Genomic DNA, 19,012 nt, shown 5'->3' with positions numbered 1-19,012 from the left:
AGTTTTAAAGGTAAATTACTCAACTCCTTGTTTGCCCGGAGATTGGACGTTCCCGGACCCACTATCAGTAAGTGACAGTCATGACCATTAGTGTGTGTGTGTCTGCCGACCATCAGTACGTGACAGTCGACCACTAACCCTTGTTTCTTTTCTCTTAAAATCTACATGTTAACCTCCCCCTCAACCCCCTGAATATTCCCCTTGTGGGGAAATGAGTAGAAACTGGAAGGCAGAGCCCCACCTTGCTCAGCTCACCTGAGGACATGGACATCAGGCGAATCGAGCATTTTGCTGCTTTTGCACAGATCTGACAATGCCTGCAAAAGCACTACAAGTAAGAACTTTGGGTCACAGGTAAACTTTAGTGAGGAGTAGAATTTGCAAGTATGCAATTTATAAGTACGTAATGAGGATCAGCTGTACTTCTTCTCCCATTATAAGATGGTCTTTTTTCATTGTATACTTTTCTATCTAGATGTAGAGTTGTGTATTGCAGACTTAGAATTTTTAAATTCCCATTTGTGAATGGTGAAAAATTACTGATGATTCTATAGGAACAGTTATCCAATTAGCTTTCATTATGACTGTATTCTTTTCCTACTCATGGGGCATAGTCACATTTCCCTGGTTCTGGTGATCTCTCCTTTTGCCCTCTTAGTCTAATTTTCTACTTTTTATCAATTCCACCCTGTTTTATTCAGTCTGCTGTTTAGCAGGTCTTGGTGTCTAGTGGGGAAGATCCCTGCACCTCATTCTTCTTCCAGATTATCTTGTCTATTCTTTTATTCCTTTTTGGTTCTTGTGATACAGTAATGGAAATAGCAATAAAGCATATGTAAGTGATAAAGCATCATAATAAAATTAGCCCTTGGGACCCATGACACCCATAGCACAATGCTTACCTATGTCTGTGCCCAGCAGAGGGAGCTCCCATTTTGAATTTTGTATTTTCCCCATTTTTAATAGCTTAATTACCTAGGTACATATACTTAAACACAACCCCGCTTAGTTTTTCATTTTTTTCTTTAGTTTTATAAAAATGACATCAGGTCCCATGTAAGCCATTAAACTTTTCTGAAATTCACCCATGTTGTTGTGGGTAGCTATAATTTATGGATTCTCACTGCCCTGGAATATTCCACCTGTGCATATGGCTCAGTGCATTCACCCCTCCCCTGTTGAAGTTGTTTGCTCTTAGTAACAATTCTGTTGGAATCAACAATATTTATGTGTCCATTTCGTGGCTCACATGGCAAGTGCTTCCCAAGAAGATGGCTGAAAATATTCAACTTTAGAAGATGATGCCAAATTACTTTCTTCATTGATTGTATCAATTTTACCCCCATTAGAAATGTCTCAGACTCCTCACTGATCTGTCTCCAATACATAGTAGTAATAGTATTATAGATGGTCTAGCAGGTATACAAAATGTATCTTATGGTCTCAACATTCACTTCTTAGGTATTATAGAAATTGATCCTTTTTTAGATATTTATTCACCATTCGTGTTTATTCTTTGGAGAACTGCTGTTCCTGTCTCTCATTTTTCTATTGGTTATTGGTTTACTGATTTGTCTGAGATTTGTCTTTTGTTTAAGAAATCCATTCCTATTTTGAGGGCATAAAGATACTCTCATATATTTATTTTTCCTTGATTTTTCCTTTCACATTCTGCTTTTAATCTATCTGATTTTTATACATGCTGTATAAATAGCTATTTATTTTAGTATTGTTTATTCACTAGTCCATTCTTTCCACAAAAGTCAACTTCATCTTCTATGTTATAGATCAAGTTCCAATATTTATTTGCATCTTTTCCTGTTAAATTAATCTTTTATTCTCTTTCTCTCTCCATCTGCCAGTACAGTTCATTGGTATCTGCAGTATGCATTCAAAGATACTCAAACCCCTTATATAAGATGATGTAGTATTTGTGCAGATCTTATCACATACTCCATATACTTTAAATCATCTTTAGTTTGTATATAATACCTAACACAATGCAAATGCTGAGTAAATGGTTACTCTGCTGTATTGTTTAGGGAATAATGACAAAGAAAAAAAAGCCTGTATATGTCCACTACAGACACAATTTTTCCCTGAATATTTTTTATCCACAATTAGTAGAATCTATGGTTCAGTTAGTTGAATCTGTGGGTATGAAGGGCCAACTGTACCACACTATCTTAATGGTTATAGTTTTATGGTAAGTCGTGCTGGCTGATAAGAATTTAAATCTGTAAACTTCCCTTTAAGACAAGTTGGTGCTGCCTCCCCAAGTGCTAATATGTAATCCTTGCCCTGGGTAACTGTTCAGTACCCCTCTGCCCAGACTTCCCCTAGAGCCAGGGCCCAGCCCACTGTGCCTGGCATCAACCTCCAGGGTCAGCACTGGGCTCTGTCTGACTTTATAGTGCCCAACTGTACCAGCTGCTAACTCTTTGCATTCTTACCTCTTCCTGACCTATCTAAACAGAGAGTGTGTTGAAACTTTTAAAAATCCTTTCTAAGAATACCTATGTATTTCAGGTCACCTCTCCCTGTTGCTCATCTTTGTAATTCTGTTTTTAAAACTTCCTTTGACCATTGTGCACATAGCTATTCTATAATTCACGACAATCCCAATACCTGTAGTCTTTGAGAATCCAAGTCAGCTGTTTATTACTGTTGCTTCCTGCTGATGGGTTAGTGCATGGCCTCATATGCAGGATTTTTTTTTAAATTTTGCAGTTACTTGTATTTCTTTGAAGTGTAAACATGTTTTATATACTTTTTTATAATGAAATAGTTATGATACCATTGTCTCACACAATGACCTTTTCTGTGGCAGGAACCCTTAAAAATCTACTCTGCAAAAATCTAGAAGACAACACAGTATTATTAAACATAGTCCTCATGTTGTGCATTAGAATTGCAGTTTTTTTCATCTTATGTATTCACAACTTTGTATCCTTTGACCTACATCTCCCTATTTTTTCTTGCCCCAATTTTGGATTTATGGGATAATTTCTGGTTGAGAATGAATATTTGCTTGACGTTAATGTATAGGAATCTTGTGAATCAACTGAGGATTTTGTCTAAAAGCCATGCATTCCTCCCACTGCGGGCATCTAGAAAATGCTGAGACCTAAGACCAAGATAGTCACTTTTGAGGGGCTCGGCTGAATTTGGGTTTCTGTCCAGCTCCCCCTCCTCCTGCTGGACCAGGGAACCAAGTCCTAGCGTTGCCCTCAGGATAACCCAGCACCTCCACTTGCCCACTGGTGCACAAGTTAGTCCTTTAATTTGGGAGAAGGGAGGAGATGAGGAAGTCTTTGGAAAGCTCTACTTTTTGCAGGGCCAACAACGTGACAAGAACCATGCATGATTAAGACTCTAACTGCTTTGTAACAAGAAGGCCCCGTCATATAAAGTCTGCTCTGCTGCCTGTATGAGTCCGTTTTCTGCTGCTATAGCAACATTCTTGAGCCTTTATAAAGGAAAGTGTTTGTTTAGCCCACAATTTTGTAGGCTGAGAGGCCCAGACCAGGCAGCCCATCTGTTCATCTCTGGTGAGGATTTCATGATGGACAGCATCACACTGGCGGGAGCATACGCAGGAAGGGGAGATCGCATGGTGAGACAGAGGCAGAGAACAGGGAGCTCCTGTCTTGCGCTTTTTGTAACCATCTACTCTTTCAGGGACTAACTCACTCCTAGAGACCAATGCTGATCCCTTCCAGCGGTGATGTGCCCAGGGACCCCATTTCCTCTCCCTGGACCTACATCTTAAAAGTTCTGCCACCGTTAGCCAGACATGGTGCCACGTTCTTACTTATAATCCCAACAGTCTGGGAGCTGAGGCAGGACGACTGCAAGTTCAAGCCCAGCCTGGGTAACTTAGTGGCTTAGGGAGACCTTGTCTCAAAATAAAAACATTTTAAAAGGCGTTAGGGATGTAGCTCAGTGTGAAAGCCCTAAGTTCAATCACCAGGACTGGGAAAGAAAAGTTCTAGTACTTCCATACTGCCTACCTGGGGACCAGTCTTCCAGCACAGGAACTTTTTGGGGTCAAACCACATCTAAACTATGACACGACTTGAAAATGGAAGTCTGCCTTGGCCAATTTTTTTGTCTTACCCTTCTTATCCTCTGCCATCTGCAATTTAGGGTACGTAAGTCACAGTGCATGCACATATACACGTGCCATATGCACACACAGCCACACCCATGTACACATACCTGAGTACACACTCATGTACCACACACATGAGGCATTGATGTGATCTTTACTAGAATACCATTGGCTTTATAAATTAATTTAAAGAGAATTGACGTCTTTATAGTACTGACTGCTTGTTCATGATTGCAGCTTCTCTATTCACAATACATTTTTCTATATTTTTCTGTATTCTTGAGTACTTTACATTTTCATTGCTAATGTAAATAATCTTTTTAAAAATTATCCTTTCTATTCATTGCTAGTGTGTGAGGATACAATAATTTTGTCTTTTATTTTATATCCAGCAACACTGCTTAGTCATCTAACTTAATTCCAAATATTTAAAAATACCATTGGATTTTCTGTGTAAATAATCCTATCATCTTGGACAGTTTTCTCCTTTTCTAACTCAAATAATATTTACTTGTTTTGATTAGCTCATTGAATGGCTGGGACCTGCTGTAAAATGTAGATTTTAGTTTGTCAGTATGTTGGTTAGGATCTTTGCCTCTGGTTCACAAAGAGAATTTTTGTCTGTTGTTCTTTCCATATCTAGATCTATCATATTTGTCAAAGATAGCTAATTATCCCAGCAAAAGCTGCACGATATGCCACTGTAATCATGTAAGGATCTCTCTCTTTCTCTCCCCTCAGTTCTCTCTTCTGTCTCTCTATTCTATTATTACTTCCTCTGTTCGCCTATTCTATTAATGACTTACAGTACATTTTGATGTATATGTGAGACCTTTCTTTTCCAAAAATTTATTAACAATGCTTACTTATTGTTTTCTTTTACAATTTCATAAATTTAAGGTAAAGTAATTTTTAAAAACAATGTTTAAACCTAGAAGCTAATTAGAATTAGAATGATTTTAGAAATCTGCAATTTATTAAAAATTATATATATATATGCACACAAAAATACATAGATACATACATGTGTGTAAACACATACACAATTTTTAACCTGGTTACCCTTCCTTGAATATCAGAAAAGTCACAGACTTCTTAAAATTTGATAGAATTATATGAAAATGGTCTTTGAGTCACAGTTATTTATACATACTATAATTTAGGCAATTTATAGCTATTGAATGAAGGCTAAAAAGTGTGGCTTCAGGAGACAAAGGACAGGTTTTCAATTACCAAATAAGGTGGCGTTTTACACCATTGTGAAAAGAATGTAAGTTTCCTCATGATCCTTGGTTAAGATTACAAGTGCCACTGAGCAAAGAAAACATTCCATGGGAGGAGCGGTCCTGTCCTCTTGCAGTATTTGCATAATTGACAAAGGTCAAAGCAAAGCGAAATTCACTTGGGTTAATAGCGCCTTCTGTAGGATCCATAGGAAAACAAGGCACAAAGACTTCTGTATCGAGCAATGGCTTTTTTATCTGAATGTTCTGGGGATTGAACTGTAAGATCTTCATACTGAGCTGCCTCCCCAGCTCTTCTTGAATTTTATTTTCAGACGAGTCTTGCTAAGTTGCTACGTTACCCAGGCTGGTCTCAAACTTTTGATTCTTTTGCCTCAGCCTCCCAGGGTACTGGGATTACAGGTGTGCCCCACCACCTCCGGCCCCATAACTACTTCCTACAGAAACAATTAAATAGCCCAGGGGCTGGTCCAAGATGTATCTCATGACTTGAACAGTTTATTGAAAATAAGTCACCAGGCCGGGGATTTAGCTCAGTGGTTCAGGCACCTGCCTTGCAAGCACAAGGTCTGGAGTTCGATCCCCGGTACAAAAATAAATAAATAAGTCACCAATTTTACACACACATGCACACACGCACACACAGTAACACACACTATTCTTGGTGTCAACAAAAGCTTTTTTTTTTTTTAACTGAGTCTTGTTTCTGCCTTCTCATTTAAAGGTGAAGATGAATTTGATCACTTCCTTCTAGCAAGAAGTTGAAATTCAGAAGAGATATCCCATAAATTTTCAGACAGCTATTTAGCAATCACAGTTTTGAATGAGCTATTTCACTATACAGAGCAGTAGAAAAGATGGACTCTGCTCTTGATATTCTCCCATGATGGAGGTGGAAATGTACTGTTTATTCCTACTTCAGGGTCAGGCTTTTCACTCCTTTCAAGCTAACAAACCAGCCCATTACCATTTGCTGTTCCCTCTCTGGCAGAAGACATGAGACTCTTGGTTCAGATACAAAGAAATCCGTGACTCATGAGGACACCAGTAGCCAGAGTGCACGTGGGTCATGTCAGTTCCCTCTTCCCTGCCTGTCTCAAAGTCCCCATCATGGATTCCTGCACACACAGTAAACTAGGGTACAGAGAAAGACACTGAACTGGGGAATCTGCCTCTGTAGTGATCCTATACTTTGCCAAGTGGGAGCGGTTACCTGCTTTGCTTGTTGCAAACACACCCAGAGGAAATGAGCTGGATAAAGAGTAGTCAAGGGTCTCCATTCTTGACACACTTACCAGGAAAGGAAGGCTCAGGGCCCACAGCAGAGTGCCTCTTCTAACGCAGACCGGCAGTAAGTGTCAGGTAAGCATCACAGCGCAACAAATACAAATGGGGCAGACATTTAAGAGGATAATTCAGGTAGAGCCCAAACATCCAACCCACATAGAGTTATGGTCCAGAATTATCACTTCTGCTTTAAGCTATGAGACTCTCCCTGTCTCTATACCTTCCATCATTATATCTTGGCTGACAATGGCTTCCTATCAAGTCCTCTTTTGCTATTCAAAGAAAGACAACATGTAGGAAAAAACTAATGCATGAGCTAATAGAAATGAATATGTATTTGTCCTCTGTACATCAATATTTCCAGCAAGCAAGGGACTCAAAGTCCTGAATTCTAAATATTTCTTAACATACCACAGGCATCTGTAAATTCTCACGCTGTCTCCTTTCTCTGTTAATTGTGTTGTAAATATCCAGAATTTACCTGGGCTGGAGAGATTTTAAAGAATACATCATTTTTAGATCTGCCAAAGTATCTAAAACTTTTTTTTCTGTTTCTGTTCTATACATGATTTGTTCTGCACTTGATTTTCTTAATTTTATTAGGGTTAATAATTTCAAACGTAAGTATGAAGATGTCCAGCAGCAAAACTCAATTTCAGCAGTGAAAGATTTACTTTATTCTTACACTCGTTGAATGACCTTGGAAATGGATTTTATAGAACATGGATTTCAGTGCTTATAGAAGACTCTGATAAAGCTATCAAAGGGTAAAAGCATTATTTAAACCAGAAAAGAATTCTAAGAAAACACATCAACAGAATTCTAAGTGGTGTGGAATTATTTAAAAAACAGCCAAGCATTTAAACAACTGGGGAGGGGCATGTCTTTTTGGCATGAGTTACAAATAAATACCCTTCATGAGATATAAAGTGGTATTTCCCCAGGATGCACATTCCTGTAAAAGATTATGATTTGTGTTTCTTTTTATGAGTAGTTTTATCGGGCTGCAAAGATTTGGCTGCAAAGGGGAGTATATGCAAAATTAATGTTGTTTTCAGAAGGACAGGGCATTCATTTCAATGCCAATAGAACGTGTGGTCAATAAAGTTGAAATGTCTAGATTTGAGGACAAAGGACTGGTATAGCTATATTCTCAGCTACAAGTATTACACTGACAGATGCCATTATTTCCATTATCATTTTGAATAACTCCCGGGGAGATGACATTTAAGAGTTTTAGATACTGTTTCAGCTTACTCTCCAGTGAATCTTTAAGCTGAGAATGATAATTTCATCCAAGAAATGCCCTCTTCTGCAGGGAGTCGATGAGGGTCCCTGATCCCCTGAAGTCGGATGGATCTGAGGATGGGAATGAGTAAACAGAGGCCCGAGCTGCATTGGGAACGCCCACAAGCTCAAGGCCATAGGGCAGCTTCCCATCCACCCCTCCAACTCTGATCACCACCTTGAGCTCCAGGCCCGAATTTCTGAACACTGATTAATATATCTGTGGAACAGGTCCCCAGCCACTCAGCCTCTCCACATCCCAAACCACACTGCTTATTCTGCTTTTAGGGCCCCTTCTCTCCCATGATCTCCAGGCCTAGCTGCTGGCATCTTGGCTCGCACTCACCAGAACCGTCTCCTGCTAGGTCTTCCTCATCTCATCTTCTCCCTGCACCGCCAGCGCACGGTCAGTGGCCACACCCTGCTGGTTTGGGCTTTGAAGTCACTCTCAGACTATCTTCATGCTTCCTGGCTTAATCCCCCTCCGGTGGCATCTGCCTGGTCACCTCCGTGTTTTCAGTCTGTCATTCCACAGATACCAATAAACTCAGCAGCCTGGGTGAACCTTGAGGGATTATGCTGAGTGTAAAAAGCCAATTCTAAAAGTTTACATACTATGTGATTGTGCTGAAGTAATGTTCTTTTCTTAATGTTATCTCTCTCTCTCTGTTTTGTTTTGTTTTCCGGCAGTGCTGGGGATTGAACCCAGGACCTTGTGCATGGTAAACAAGTGCTATATCACTGAGCTACATCTCCAGCCCTCCATTTATGTAACTTTCTTGAAATGAAAACATAAAAATGGAGATCAAACTAGTGATAACAGGGATTAGGAAGAGGGGATTCTTGCAACTGCATTCACAGTTATCCTAAGATAAAGAGTTTCATTTAAAATCTTGGCGTTGTCTTAATCACCCATCAAAGTTTTAAGTTACGTGTTGCGATTGTTAAAAATTGTGCACCTCCTTACATGTTGACCATACCAAGATTTTCTTAGACATTTTACTGACTACCTAATCATTATCAAACTTTTAAAAGCCATCATTTTATATTAAGAATAATTTGATCAGCTACATAAAAGAATAAACAAATGTATGCATATAAAGGCCAATTTTGATCCAGAAATAAAACCACATACACAAAACAAAACCTCTACAAAGCGGGTGACAATCAATCACCCACTCTTATCCCGGACCCCGAGAGGGGCGAAGGATTCTGCTGCCCTCTGGGCTGCCGAGAGGAGCTGACCTTCTCCCGCCTCTTTTCCCGCAGGATCTGCTCTTCAGTGTGTGCGCCCTCAATGTCCTCTCCACCATTGTGTGTGCGCTGGCCACAGCCATGTGCTGCATGCAGATGGTCTCCGCCGACATCCTGCAGACGGTGAGTGGCCCCTTCGTGCCCGAGCCCACCACAGCGGCACGCTGGTCCCTCCTCCTCCTCTAGCCAGTTGGAAGCCTGTGAGGATGAGGCCCTGTGAGACCCGGAGCTGCGTTCTGGAGGCTCAGCCTCCGTGTGGCGCTGTTGATACACTGACCTGAGAGGTCACTGGGGCTCCACGGCGACAGAGTCCAACCCCTGTCCTGTCTTCCTGGAGGCCCGTGGGTAATCTCAGTGAAAGTCCCCCGTTCTAAACGTCCTCCGGGCCCAGCTCCTCCAGAGCAAGGCTCTTTCCTCACGCTTAGTTTTCCCCTTCGGTAAAGGAAGTTTAGGGCTGTTGGAAGATGAATTCTCAAATTGAAAAACTGCTGGCCTTTGCTGTTGAATTTGCTAATTAACCCTGAGCTCATAATCCAGTGGCGGGCAGTGACATCGTTTGTCATCCTGGCCAGTGTCTCCCACAAGAAGAACTGCTGCTCCTGGGGGAGCAGGGAGGCCTGCACCGGGGTCACAAACTTACTGGCTCACATGTATAAACACACTTCACGAGCCATGAAGGCACTTCCTCTTTTTTGCACTAAGTCAAGTACACTTTTATTTTTATTTTTTTCCTTAAATTCTTTCATTGGTACATTTCGGGGTGAATGGAATATGGCCCAGTGCTCAGTACCTCACCACCGAACTCAGTGCTGTAAGCAGAAACTGGTCGGAAGGTGTTCTTTGATGCTCAGGCTAGGAATTGCTCTTTTGCTCTCTTTTTGTCTTTCCCTCCCTCCCTTTCAGTGTCTCTGTCTTCATCTTTTTTTTCTGTCACCCTAATAACAAAATACCTGAGACTGGTTATTTGTAAAGAAAGAGGGTTTGCTTAGCTCACAGTTCTGGAGGCTGGAGAGCCCAAGATTGAGGGGCTGCATCTCCCTGGCTGTTGCAAAAGGAGGAAGGGAAATGGGCATGTGCAGAGGAGACCAGGCTTGCCCTGCAAGAGTCTGCTCAGGTGGTAGCTGACCAAGTGCCAAGCGAGTAAGAGCTCACTCCAGCTCAGTGGCATTAATCTATGTATGAGGGCTCCATTCCCACGCCCCAAACACTTCCTAATAGGTTGCACCTCCCATTTGTATTGGGGAATTAAGCCTCAATATGAGTTTTGGTGGAGACCAAGCATAGTCAAGCCATTCTCTCTGTCTCTGTCTCTGCCTCTCTCTGTGTCTGTCTGTCTCTCTCTCTCCCTCACTGAGAACGTACCCTGCCTTTTCCACCCAATATTTTATCCATCTCATAAAGAAAAGGTGAGGTGTTCCTATAGTAAGCTTGTTATTTTATTTTACTTCTCATCCACTGCCTGGCAATACATCAGTTCATCAGGATAGAGGGCCACGGAGCATCATTACCAAGACGTTAAAAATTCGTTGCTCTTAATCATGTGCCAGCGTGGCCTCCTCATCCTGGTATATATCTACACAGCTGTCACAACCACGCCAACCTTTGCAAGAGGTCGCAGTGCTCTGAAAGGTGTCTAATTAAGCATTTATTCAGCAGGGTGAACTTCTGGCCTTCTTCGTTGCAGCCTCGTGTTGGCAATTTTCTCCAGCATGTTGTGTGAAGGAAAGGTTAAGTACCATGGGGTTCTACTCACCTCGGCAGATTTTACTATTGATCTGTAAATACCACACCAATTTCACTGAAGTAAGGGCTATGAATGCTAAAAGTTTGCATTCCCCTAGATTTAAGCACTAAAATGAAAAATTTTCCACAAAATAACAATGACGTATAGTCTAGCTATGAAAGCATGTGCAGTCATAACAGCAGTGTGCAGGGCTATCATGTGGTCACACTGTGGAACAGGAGGAGGCCTGGAGTTCTGGCTCCAAAGTCGGTCGCATCTGGCTTGAGTCCCAGCCCTTCTGTGTATGACTCTGCACTTCTCATTAAGCTTACTTGTGTCCGTTTCCTCACCTACAAAATGAACCCAATGGGACACTTGTGATTGTTCAATAAAGGTGATCTATGTGGGTTTTTATTTTATTTATTTTTTACTTGCAGTTCTGGGGATTGAACCTAGGGCATCACACGTGCTAAGCAAGCTCTGAGTCACTGAGCTACACCCCCAACCCTATGTTGAGTATTTTAAATGTGAAAGGAGTATCAGCTTGTTGTTGGGACACCATCGCATGACGCAAATGCAGCCGCACCTTGATGTACTTTATCAACCATAAAGCACTTAGAAAAGTAAAATAGTAATGACAGCAGCTGTGTTTTAGTCTCCTGTTTCTGTAATAAAATATCTGAGGCCGGTACTTCACAAAAAGAGGCTTATTTAGCTCACAGTCTTGGAGGCTGAGAGTTGAAGCAGCACAGCGCCTCATCTTTTCCTCACAAATGGGGAGGCTGCATTACATCCTCACAAGAGGGGACTGTGTGACAGCATGGCGGGTGCCATCACAACAGAAGTAGCAAGAGGGAGAGAGAGGCCAGCCTTGCTCTGAATATCAACATGCTCTCCCAGGAACCGACTCTTTCCAAGAAACCAGGAGTAAGGCCACCCAAGGGTAAGTCCGGGTGATATATCCACTTTCCACTAGGCCCCACCTCTGAAAGGTTCCAGCTCCCAACACTGCCACACTGAAGGCCAAGCCTCCAACACAGGAAGCCTTTGGAGGCCAAACCACATCCACACCTCAGCAATCTGCTGTGAGAAGCTCCGGTTGTTTTCAACGCTAAGTGTGTTGTCAATTGGTTTGCTTCAAATCCCTGGCTTGAAATTAGAAATAATTGACTTTCCTGCTAGAGAGTCTTCCCTGTTTGACCATGCACTGTGGGACCTAGAAAACCTGGGCCGCCTCTGAGCTCCAGAGTCACAGGGCAGACAGAAGGGGGATGGTGGTGTGTGACCATGGTGCCTGTGGGATCAGGGCACAGTCACAGGCACATCGCCATTGGTCTCCATTTCCTCAGCTCTATGTGCAAGGAAGTGATTGTGCTCTTCTAACCCCACAGAGCTGCTGAGAGGACAAGTCATGTGATACATGGGATGGGCTAGGAAAAGCATGGTGGTCACAGGGAAGCTGGCTTTTGGCATACAGTGGAAGGCTGGCTTTACAGCTGCCCTCTGAGAAACAATGAAGCTTGTGGTTACCCCTAGAAGGGTGGAACAAGAAACTGCTTTGCTTGCCTGCCATTCCATTGGTGAGTGTGTGCAGATCCTGGGGAGCAGATCAGCGCGGCTGCAGGCGGATCCCATTTGGGGGTCTGCCCTGACACTAGGGTCTCCTGCACACCTGCCCAGGCCAGGGTCCTACCTGGAAAGGAGCTGCACGGAAGTTTAGGCTTTGGCTGGAAGCCCGCCATTCCACTGGTGAGTGCATGCAGATCCCAGGGAGCAGCTGTGTGGCCCAGACCTGTGTGGCTGGAGGCAGATCCCAGCTGGGCCTCCACCCCAATCCAGGAGCCTTGGGCACACCTGTGAAAGCCAAGGGGCCACCCAGAAAAGGGCTACATGGGCACACGGGCTTCAGCCAGAGGCTCACCATACAACTGGCCACAGCCAGGGACCTTCCTGGAGAAGAGCTGTACAGGCACTTAAGCAACACCAGAGACTTGCCCAATACCATTGATAAGTGCATGGCAACCCTAGCCAAAGCCTGTGGAGACAACAGGACTGGGGTGCACAGCCCCCAACCAAAGGCCCTCCTAGACAATAGCTACATAGGGGTCTCAGCAAGAGGCACACCTAGATACCATCCCAAGTGCATACAGGCCCCAGCCAGAAGCCCACCCAGACAACATGTCAGCTCAGGGATCCAGAAGGCCACTAGTCTGAACCCAGGAATTGGTGTACTGGTGAGCAGCAGAATAAAGGCCGCTCGGTGGCTTGCTGAGAACTCAAGACTACTGGGTGAAAAAAAAGTCACCTCAAAAAAGACAGCAGGCTGAATCTTTTGAAATGAGAAGACACGTAAATAAATGTCAAAACCAGACTTCCAGATCACCTAAGACAACCCCAAAGGGCAACGAGATGGAGCAATCTGATACGTAACCACCTGGACTCTCCCAACTGGCAATGAAAGAGGACCTGGAAAACATGAAATCAGAAATAACTTCTCAGATAACAGCAGAGATTGTGCCCATAGTGCAAGGCATGATTAATAAGTCTAGAGAGGACACAGATAACAAAAAACCCCAAAAAACAGAGGAGCTGAGGAACATGATGGAATCCCAACATAGGAAACAAATGGAATCCATAAAACAGATACAAACAGATTTCCAGGAGATTAAAAACCCCATTGAAAGTTTATGCAGCAGAATAAGCCAATGTGAGGATAGAATGTCAGATATAGAAGATAGGATTGCAACTAGTGACCAGGAAAAGAAAAATTTCTTAAAACTAGTAAGGGATCATGAGAAATCAATCCAGCAACTGCTAGATGATGCAAAGAAGAATAACATCAGACTGATTGGAGTCAATGAAGAAACAGGAGAGAGTGCAGATGACATAAAAAAACTGTTCACAGAAGTGATGGCAGAAAACTTCCCAAGCAGGGGGAAAGAACTTGACATACGTATAAGTGAGGCATATAGGCACTACTAGCTGTGATTTAAAAAAAAATCTACATATAGGCATATAATACTTAAGATTCCAGAAACTCAACAGAAGAACAAAATTCTACAAGCAGTGAGAGAAAAGAAACAAATCACATACAAAGGCAAGCCCATCAGAATCACAGCAGACTTCTCAGCACAAACCCACAAGGCAAGAAGAGTGTGGAGTGACATAGTTCAAGCCCTAAAGGAAAATAGCCTCCAACCCAGATTGATGTACCCTGCAAAACTATCTTTCTTTCAAAAGTGATGGAGAAATAAGATACTTTCATGACAAAGAGCACCTTAGGAACTTCATGAATACCAAACCAGCACTCCAAAAAATTTTAGACAATATGCTAGGAAAAGACAATGAGGATCACAACCCCAGGAAGCCCAGCAGAATGAATCCATCAGGCATGACAAGAAATTAAACACAAAGGGGGAGAATCCAAAAAAGGAAAGAGTCATGACAATGATAAGTCAATATGTATCAGTTATAACAATCAATGTTAATGGCTCCAATTCACCAATCAAAAGAAATAGACTGGCAGAACGGGTCAAGAAACAAGATCCACCAATATGCTGCATACAAGAAACACACTTCATTCAAAAAGAAACTCATAGACTAAAAGTTAAAGGGTGGAAAACAATACTCCATGGGACAGGAACCCCCAAAAAAGCAGGAGTAGTTATCCTGTTTGAAGATCAAGTGGATTTCAAACCAACACTGATTAAGAGAGACAAAGAAGGACACTACATCCTTGTAAAGGGAACAATCCAAGAGGAAGAGATTACAATCATTAATATATATGCACCAAATGCTAGTGCAAACAACTATATAAAACAAATATTAATGGACATGAAAAATCATATAAACACTAATACAATAGTAGTGGGGGACCTCAGTATCCCACTATCACAAACACATAGATCAACTAGACAAAAAATAAACAAAGAAATACTAGAACTCAATCAAACCCTTGATCAAAAGAACTTAACAGATGTTTACAGAATCAGAATACACATTCTTTTCAGCTGCACATGGGATGTTCTCAAAAATAGTCCACATACTCGCTCATAGAACATATTTAAGTAAGTGGAAAGCAATTCAAGTTATCTCCTGTATATTATCAGACCATAGTGCAATGACATTGGAGATCAGTAGCAAAAGAAACCACAAGAATTTCATAAGCACATGGAAACTGCACAAAACACTTCTGAATAACCAATGGGTCACAGAGGAAATTAAAGAAGAAATCAGACAGTTCCTACAATTAAATGACCATGACAATACAACATATTGGAATCTATGGGACACAATGAAAGCAATCTTACAAGGGAAATTCATAGCAGTGAATACTCACATTAGGAAAACAGAGCAATCTCAATTACACAACCTGATGCTGCACCTCAAGCTTCTAGAAAAAGAAGAGCAGGACAAACCCAAAGCTCATACAAGGGAGGAAATTATAAAGATCAGGGAAGAAATCAATGCAGTGGACACTAAAAGAGGGACATAAAAAAAAAAATCAATGAAGCCAAGAGTTGGTTCTTCGAAAGAATAAAAAACTGACAAACCCTTAGCCAACCTTATCAAAAAAAGGAAAGAAGGGCCAGAGATTTAGCTCAGTGGTTCTGGCACCTGCCTCACAAGCGCAAGGTCCGGAGTTCAATCCCCTGTACCAAAAATAAATAAATAAATAAATAGGAAAGAAAAGGCTCAAATTCATTGAATTAGGAATGAAAAGAGTGAAATTACAATGGACCCAGAAGAAATCCAGAGGATCATCAATACCTACTTGGAGAACCTATATGCCAATAAGATGGAAAATACAGATGAAATAGATTCCTAGACATGTGTGAATTACCAAAGTTGAACGAAGATGACCTAAAAATTCTAAATAACCCAATATCAACCAATGAAATTGAAAACATAATTAAAAACTTAACAACTAAGAAAAGCCCGGGTCCTGATGGCTTCACTGCTGAATAATACAAGACATTTAGAGAGGAACTAGTGCCACTACTGTTTAAACTCTTCAATGAAATTGAAAAGGAAGCAATACTCCTGAATTCATTCCTGGAAGCAAGCATCACCTTGGTCCCTTTGAAAGCATAGAAAGACCCAACCAAAAAAGAGAACTATAGGCCAATCGCACTAATGAACATAGATGCAAAAATCCTTAATAAGATACTGGCAAATAGAGTGCAGAAGATCATCAAGAAGATCGTACACCCTGACCAAGTGGGATTCATCCCAGGGATGCAGGGATGGTTCAACATATGCAAATCAATAAATGTAATACACTATATTGATAGAGCCAAGGACAAAAACCATATGATCATCTCAATAGATGCAGAAAAAGCATTTGACAAAATCCAACATGCATTTATGATAAAAACCCTACAAAAAATTGGAATAGATGATCTCTACCTCAATCTGATAAAAGCCATTTCTGAAAAACCAACAGCCAATATCATACTAAATGGTCAAACACTGAAATCCTTCACACTAAAATCAGGAACAAGACAAGGATGTTCACTATCACCACTCCTGTTCAATATAGTTTTGCAACCATTAGCCACAGCAATTAGACAAGACAAAGAAATAAAAGGAATAAAGATAGGATATGAAGAAGTCAAATTGTCATTATTTGCAGATGACATGATACTCTATATAGAAGACCCCAAGAACTCCACCAAAAGCCTTCTAGACTTAATAACCAAATTCAGTAAAGTAGCTGGATACAAGATCAACACACAAAAATCAATAGCTTTCCTCTACACAAACAACAGACTCACTGAGAGAGAAATAGGGCAAACAATTTCTTTCATAATAGCATCCAAAAAACTGAAATACCTAGGAATCAACCTAACAAAAGAAACCAAAGACCTCTTCTCTGAAAACTACAGCACTCTGAAAAGAGAGATTCAAGATGATATCAGAAAATGGAAAGACATCCCCTGCTCCTGGGTAGGAAGAATCAACATAATGAAAATGGCCATACTTCCAAAACTGCTATATTGATTCAATGCAATCCCAATTGAAATTCCAGCAGCATATTTCATGGACCTTGAGAAAACAATCCAAAAATTCATTTGGAACAAGAAGAGACCCAGAAGAGCAAAAGCAATTCTAGGCAACAGAGACATGGCAGGGGGTATCACAACCCCCAACTTGAAACGATACTACAAAGCTACTGTGATAAAAACAGCATGGTACTGTCAAAGAAACAGACCTGAGGACCAGTGGAACAGATTAGAAGATACAGAAACACCTCCAGACACACTCAGCCACCTCATTTTCAACAAAGGAGCCAAACACCCTCACTGGCTGGAGGAAAGATAGCCTCTTTAATAAATGGTGCTGGAAAAATTGGGTTTTAACTTGCCAAAGATTAAAACTAGACCTGTATCTGTCACCATGCACTCAACTAAAATTGAAATGGATTAAAGATCTAAATATTAAAATAGAAACGCTGAACCAGTTGGAACAGAGGTGAGGTAGAACTCTTGAAGACATCTGTGTAGGAAAAGATTTTAGGAACAAAACCTCAGTTGCCCATGAACTAGAACAAACTATCAGCAAGTGGGATCTCTTCTTATTAAAAAAAACTGCTCAGCAAGAGAAACCACCAACAGTGTGAAGAGACAACCCACAATGTGGGAAAAAATTTTCACCTCCTCTTCCCCTGACAGAGGTCTACTATCTCAAATCTATAAAGAACTTTAAAAAATCAGACTTCCCAGATTTAAAGACCCAATCCAAAAATGGGTATCGGAAATGAACAGACATTTCTCAGACAAAGAAGTAGAAATAGCAAATACACATATGAAAAAATGTTCAACATCACTGGTCATTCGAGAGATTCAAATGAAAACAACGCTGAGATTCCACCTCACCCCAGAAAGAATGGCTGCTATCATGAAATCAACCAATAACAAATTCTGGCTGGGCTGTGGGGAAAGAGGAACCCTCCTCCACTGCTGGTAGGAGTGTAGACTGGTGCAACCACTATGGAAATTAGTACGGAGATACCTCAAAGAACTAGGACTGGAAGTCCCATTTGACCCAGCTATTCCCCTGCTGCGTATCTTCCCCAAAGAATTAAAAAAATCATACTACAGTGATATATGTGCACCCATGTTCATAGTAGCACAATTCATGATAGCTAAAACTTAGAAACAACCCAATAGCCCAGCAACTGGTGACTGGATAAAGAAAATGTGGTTTTTTTAATAAAATGGAGTATTACTCAGCCATAAAGAATGACAAACTAGAGACATTTATAGGTAAGTGGATGCACATTGAGGCAATACTCTTAAGTGAAATAAATAGGACACACATGTGTAAATACAGAATAGTTTCTCTAGCATGAGAAATGGAAAGTGTAAATAAGGACTAAAATGTGTAATAGATAATGTGAAACAGGAAGAAAAGGGGCAAAGGGGAAGGGAAAGAGGGAGGAATAGGAGAAAGGAAAGAAGGGAATGGAATTAATATGAGAAAATTTGAAAAATGGAAACAAAGTCTTTGTAAATAGGGAGGGATGGAGGGGTTGAAGGGAGGGCAGGGGAAAGGGGAAAATATAAGAACCAAGATGGATTGTATAAAGGTGCAAATTTCCAGTGATGAATGTCATTATATTGTTTACCTTAAATGTACCAATAAAATTAATTTTTAAAAAACTGCCTTCTTAGGGTGACTCAGAATTTCTCTCTCTTATTTTACTTCATTAGAGTCTTTAAAAAATAATATTGGATAATTGAAACAATTCAGCTTATATAGTAGTAACATGTTTATAAAGCTAATAATCTCTCTCTAGTTACATGGAAGACACCAATGCTAAAACTTTGCTGGAAATCCTTCTGTTGCTTCATTTCTTAAATTCTTAGATAAACTTATATAAATGTGTTACCTTCCACTTTCCTTGCTCTCTTCCTCCTTCTCTCTACTCTTCCCTCCATCTTTTCCACCATTGTATCAATACACCACATGTTTACGCATTCCTCAGTTCATAGTCGTATGGACTGTTTCCCTTTCTTGGTTATTATAGATAAAGTGCTGTATGGACATCCTTCCTTATACAAGTTTTTGTTTGTTTGTTTGTTTGTTTGTTTTTAGGTA

At 41.0% G+C, this 19,012-nt stretch overlaps 1 protein-coding gene across 4 annotated transcripts in view; it reads left to right on the top strand.

Annotated features, from left to right (window-relative positions):
• Entrep2 (endosomal transmembrane epsin interactor 2) overlaps nucleotides 1-19,012 on the top strand; it is a 430,735-nt gene that overhangs the window by 384,485 nt on the left and 27,238 nt on the right. For 3 of the 4 annotated variants that reach the window (XM_087188281.1, XM_004852663.3, XM_087188279.1), the window contains one exon: nucleotides 9,202-9,309. The exons of the other annotated variant lie outside the window; for it this stretch is intronic. In XM_087188281.1, coding sequence (XP_087044407.1) covers nucleotides 9,202-9,309 — 108 coding nt within the window. The remainder of the gene's footprint in view (nucleotides 1-9,201; nucleotides 9,310-19,012) is intronic. 4 annotated transcript variants of the gene reach the window in all.

Source organism: Heterocephalus glaber, unplaced genomic scaffold, assembly GCF_053883595.1.
Source record: "Heterocephalus glaber isolate CG9 unplaced genomic scaffold, H.glaber_assembly_v1.0 deba00001531, whole genome shotgun sequence".
Taxonomy (NCBI): domain Eukaryota; kingdom Metazoa; phylum Chordata; class Mammalia; order Rodentia; family Bathyergidae; genus Heterocephalus; species Heterocephalus glaber.
The sequence above is the reverse complement of the archived record's forward strand: the minus strand, read 5'-3'. Positions and strand labels throughout refer to the sequence as shown.